The sequence below is a fragment of the Morone saxatilis genome, unplaced genomic scaffold (assembly GCF_004916995.1).
Source record: "Morone saxatilis isolate NCDOM2014 unplaced genomic scaffold, NCSU_SB_2.0 Contig24, whole genome shotgun sequence".
Lineage (NCBI taxonomy): Eukaryota > Metazoa > Chordata > Actinopteri > Moronidae > Morone > Morone saxatilis.
The window spans coordinates 8,311,999-8,317,512 of record NW_023339807.1 but is presented as its reverse complement, the minus strand read 5'-3'; the positions used below and the strand labels follow the sequence as shown (position 1 = coordinate 8,317,512).

General features: G+C 45.7%; 1 protein-coding gene across 1 annotated transcript in view; it reads left to right on the top strand.

Annotated features, from left to right (window-relative positions):
* Nucleotides 1-5,052, top strand: part of LOC118335902 (protein SOGA3) — a 5,818-nt gene extending 766 nt beyond the window's left edge. The window contains exons 2-11 of the mRNA XM_035672400.1: nucleotides 1-590; nucleotides 811-1,035; nucleotides 1,143-1,301; nucleotides 2,055-2,126; nucleotides 2,487-2,806; nucleotides 2,924-3,083; nucleotides 3,556-3,625; nucleotides 3,830-4,376; nucleotides 4,472-4,601; nucleotides 4,724-5,052. Of these exons, the coding sequence (XP_035528293.1) occupies nucleotides 1-590; nucleotides 811-1,035; nucleotides 1,143-1,301; nucleotides 2,055-2,126; nucleotides 2,487-2,806; nucleotides 2,924-3,083; nucleotides 3,556-3,625; nucleotides 3,830-4,376; nucleotides 4,472-4,601; nucleotides 4,724-4,834 (2,384 nt within the window). The 3' untranslated portion in view covers nucleotides 4,835-5,052. The remainder of the gene's footprint in view (nucleotides 591-810; nucleotides 1,036-1,142; nucleotides 1,302-2,054; nucleotides 2,127-2,486; nucleotides 2,807-2,923; nucleotides 3,084-3,555; nucleotides 3,626-3,829; nucleotides 4,377-4,471; nucleotides 4,602-4,723) is intronic.
* Nucleotides 5,053-5,514: the final 462 nt, after the last annotated feature.

Genomic DNA, 5,514 nt, shown 5'->3' with positions numbered 1-5,514 from the left:
GAGGAGGAGGAGGAGGAGGGCGACACAGCCGAGGTCATTCTCCCGTCTCCGCAGGCAGGGAGCGGCAGGCCGGAGGCGCTGCTGCCGCCAGAGGCGCGGCTGCTGTCCAGGCTGCTGGTGCTGAAAGCCCGACGCTGAGCAGGCCGGCGGTGGCAGACAGAGGCGGCATCCAGACACCGGAAGACTCCCCCCGCCTGGCCGCTGATGCCTCCTCGCCCTCCAGAGCAGATCCGAACCGCGTCGTCTCCGACCAGCCCTGCGCGTCCAAATCCCCCAAACTAAGGAACAAAAACCCGAAAGGTGGGGAGGCCGCCGCGGCGACGAGCGGCGCCAAGAAGAGCTCCAAAAGCACAGTGGGCTGCGGACCCGGTTTCTGGAAGGAGGGATGCCTGCAATCCGAGCTGATACAGTTTCATTTGAATAAGAGCTTGGGGAAGAAAGGGACAAAGATGCAGACAAAATCAGCATCACCGCCGGCCTCAGAGCCGGAGCTGTCCCCAGAGCCCGACAGTCCACAGCCGGCTCCACAACCGGACCAGAGACTACAAGAAGAGATAGAGAAGCTGGAGGATGAAAACGAGGATCTGAAGGTAAATTGGTAACACAATATACTTGTTTATGTAGCCTATGTAGCGTGCGCAATGGTCGCACCTGTTGTATTTGCTTGCAGGCTGCATAATGATTACTGCACGTAGCTTCATGCTGTTTTGAAAAAATATAATTTTTAAAGGCCTTAACCAAGTTTCCTTTGTTGGCCCTGGTTGGATTTAATTAGTTTGTGAAGCCTTTTATTTTTTTCCTGTGTTGTAGACTGAAATCGAGGAGATGCGGGCAGAGATGGATGAGATGCGGGACACCTTCTATGAGGAAGACGCCTGCCAGCTGCAGGACATGCGCAGAGAGCTGGAGAGAGCCAACAAGAACTGTCGGATCCTTCAATACAGACTGAAGAAGGCTGAGAGGAAAAGACTCCGGTTCGCAGAAAGTGGCCAGGTGGATGGAGAGCTGCTCAGAAGTCTGGAGCAAGACCTCAAAGTGAGTCTGTGAGCATTATTCTATTCTATTCCTTCATATTCATGACTCATAACAACTTCTGTCTTTCCCCCTCTCCCTGTCTCTTCTGTCTCTGGTCCCTCTCCTAGGTGGCGAAGGATGTGTCCGTGCGTTTGCACCATGAGCTGGAGAATGTGGAGGAGAAGAGGATGAAGACTGAGGAGGAGAATGAGAAGCTGAGGCAGCAGCTGATAGAGGTGGAGGTCACCAAGCAGGCCCTGCAGAATGAACTGGAGAAAGCCAAAGAGGTGAGGGGCTGATGGGAGTGTGTTTATTGTTGTTTTGTCTGTCTGAAAGGTAAATTATGGCCTGAACCACATTAAAAGTCAGGTTGAAGATATTATGAAAACACGCTTTGACTATCATCACTTGTATATGTTTCAACATATAGTGTTTCCAAGTTGGTGCATAGTGTAGATGTTAATCTCTGACAGGCTATATTCACAATATACATACACAGTTCTATATGTCACCTTGGGCTTTGGGAAACACTGGTCAACATTCTTTCACTATTTTGTGGATCAACCAACTCTCTTACTAATCGAGAAAATGATCAACAGACTGACCGTTGATGAAAATAGTAATTTGCAGCCCTAATTCTGTTTATATTTTCTTAACCTCTGGCGTACTGTTTCTTGTCTTGTGTATTTGTGTTGTTGTTTGTATTAGGTCTTTTTTCCTTTATTTTTGTGTTACCAAAATGTAAATAGTCACTAGTTTTAAAGTTACTCCTTCCTACTCACAAACATGATAAAAGCAATAACAAAGTTCTTTTTGGGGGTGTTCAGCCTATAAAAACACACTTGCACTGAGAGCACCATGATTCAATTTTGAATATTTTACCAGAAATGTTCCTGTGGCTGACACAAACAGTCCTGTTTTTCCATTACTGGGCCTTCAGTGCTCCATAAATCCGGATGATATCACTGCGTTCAGTAAGAAAACAGTGAGCTGATGATGATGATGATGATGATGATGATGTAACCACTGTTTCCCTCCAGCTCTCACTGAAAAGAAAAGGAAGTAAGGATGGACAGAAAGCAGAGAGAAGGGCTCCACAGACCCCGATCGAGGTGAGTCAGCATTTACGTTATTAGATTATAAACTTATAAACTCGATGGCGATGTTTAATAATGAGGTTGTTTTGCAATGTAATTTCCGAATTAAAACAAAATGCAAAATGCAGAACTAGGCACCAGAGAGTCATAATTTGTTGTGAGTGAAAGTAACATTAAGGAAAAACATTACAATTGCAATATATGCAGAGGCAATGAAACTGTTCCCAGGAATGTACCATTTTAAGCACGCTACCAAACTAATTAGAACTCACAGGAGAAAAACTGCATTGCTAGTGAATTTTCTTCCATGTTGACTTTATGAAAATAAATGTACCACTAAGAAGACTGAAAGTAATGGCCAAACTCTCTTCACAGGAAGAAAATGATGATTTGAAATGCCAGCTGGCCTTCATCAAGGAGGAAGCCATCTTGATGAGGAAAAAAATGGCAAAGATTGACAAGGAGAAGGACCGACTGGAGCAGGAGCTGCAGAAGTACCGCTCCTTCTACGGGGACGTGGACAGCCCTCTGCCTAAAGGTGAGGCCGGAGGGCCTCCCACTACCCGTGAATCAGAGCTGAAACTCCGCTTACGTCTGGTGGAGGAGGAGGCGAACATCTTGGGGAGGAAGATTGTGGAGCTGGAGGTGGAGAACAGGGGGCTGAAGGCTGAACTGGATGACATGAGGGAGGACAGGTACTTTGCATTCATTCATCAGATTCTTGATGTGTTTGTAACACAACTCATCTCACTGTATGGTGATACTGAACTACATTTCACAGTTATCAATGCTTCTCTCCTCTCCACTCCTAGTCTGGCGGCAGCAGGGCTGGACGGCTCTGGCAGCGGAGGTCAGCAGTGCAGAGAGCAGGGTGAGGCCCTGTCAGAGCTGAGGCAGCAGCTTCAGCTGGTGGAAGACGAGGCAGAACTTCTCCGCAGGAATTTAGCAGATGTGGAAGAAGAGAACAAAAAGGTACAATTTCTTCAAGGTCCACTGCATTGTTTTTGCAAGATCCAAGGAAAAAACTACTTAGATTACAACTGCACTATACAGTAACTACTTCATGAACTATAATTGTATATTTGCCTTCAGTCTGGCCTCCTGTCTGGGACTGCTATCTATTTTGTTCTCCCTCTGTTTGAAGCCTTGTTAAGCATTGTGAAATTTTAAATATTTCCATCAAAATTGCAACAGACTGTAAATAATATATGACATGTGCTCTCTGATGTTACTAGGCAACACAATGCTGCTTTAATTTCAGCAATGTAAAATGTAAAGTGTCTTCTCTTTCCTTGTGTATCTGGTGCAATTATTAGTATCATCAATGACTTTGAGGCCTTTTATAAACGCTGTTTGTTATCTAAGCCTCACACATTAGAAATTCAAATCTGTGAAGTATTCAGCACTAAATAGACATGGGAATAACCTTCAGTTTCATCTTTAGGTGACAGGTGAACTCAATAAACTGAAATACAAGGCTGGATCCCATGAAGCTGGATCGAGACATGGAGGAGGTTTGTTTGTTTGTCACATTTTTTTTTATAGTAAGCTGTTGTGCAGGAGACAAAACAACTGCACTGCAGAGCAAATAGTCTGCTCTATCTCAGCTTAATAAATCTGTATAAGAAATGTGTTTCATAAAGCCTCCAGGAGCTGCACATTAAAGTCTCATTTGTAGAGGTGTTCCACTTTTCATTGTTGCCTTGTTTCAACCCCAGGAGGAGCTGACCCCGCTAAAGTGGAGGCCCTCCAGGAGGAGCTGAAAGCGGCACGTCTGCAGATCAATGAGCTGAGTGGCAAAGTGATGCAGCTCCAGTACGAGAACCGCGTGCTGCTCTCCAATATGCAGCGCTACGACCTGGCATCCCATCTGGGAATCCGCGGCAGCCCCCGGGACAGCGACGCAGAGAGTGACGGAGGACGAGACGATGACACCCCCTCTGCCTCGGTTTCCTCCCCCCGACTCCTCCCGCCCCACCGCAAGCGTGAGGGCCCTATTGGAGGGGAGAGTGACTCAGATGAGGTGAGGAACATCCGCTGTCTCACCCCGACACGATCCCTTTACTCACCAGTAGACAGTCGTTTTTTATCCCGAAGCCTGAAGGACCGGCAGCAGATGATAGACATCCGCATCGAGGCGGAGAGGCTGGGTCGGACCATCGATAGGCTCATCGCTGACACCAGCACTATCATCGCTGAGGCCCGAGTATACGTCACCAACGGGGAGCTGTTTGCCAGGCTGGATGAGGACGAGGAAGGTGGCAGGTAATAAACACATAAAGGCGGTTAGGAATCTCAGTATTACCCATTGAATTCAAGAGATATTTCAATACCAAACATACTCTACCTCTGCTCCACAGAATCAGAGAGCATGAGCTGCTGTATCGTATCAACGCCCAGATGAAAGCCTTCAGGAAGGAGCTGCAGGGCTTCATAGACCGGCTGGATGTGCCCAAGCCGGAGGATAAACAGGCAGAGGAGCCACTGTCTGTAAGGGGATGCAAACACATAAACATGATTGACTTTAACGACTGTGATATGTGTGTTCTCTAATATGCACTTTTCTTACTGCTTGTCCCCCCCCTCCTTTCATTTGATGATCATCCATCAAGATGTTTCAGCCCATTATTTTGCTGATCCTCATTCTTGTTTTGTTTTCCTCACTCTCTTATGCCACCATTTTTAAATTGGTATTCCTTTTCACTTTGTTCTTTGTTCTGTAAAGCACACACTCAGTATCTTATTATGTCCGTTTTTCATTATTTCTTTTTTACTTATTCATTCATTTCAATTCTGTTATGTTGAACGCGCCACATAAGGTCACTCAAGGTACAGGACATTGTCATTTTCCGTGTATGATCCAAGCCAGCCATCTACTCAGACGCTTTCATCATTTATTGGAGAGCAAGCACAGAGGAGCGACAGTGGAGTGTTAGGTGAGTGTGTCATTAAACTCTCTGACTGTGAGTAATGAGATTTGTGCTGTCAATTTAAGTTCCAGTTTTGTAAATGTTGCATTCTCAAAGGACCTACCCACCCATAGTACACCCACACAGGCGTTTTCTCTTACTATGCCTAATTAGATGCTTTTCAAGACATTTACTGCGCTGTGATTGACATCTGTCTCACTTTCTTGNNNTTGGGGACATTCTGTAATTCCCTGCATGGCTCAGTCTGATTTTAACCTGAGATCTGAAGAGCTAAAAAACAGCTTTATTTGGTGGACTTTTTAATGGGTTTGTCTATTTGTCAAGTTTTCATGTGGCAGCAATAACCACGTCTATGAGCAGTACATTGTAAAGACTGAAGTCTGTGACTGTACACAAACTCAAGCTCACACTCACAATAATAACACTGACACTGGTACACCATCTGGCACTGAAACAAACATTAGGCACATGTC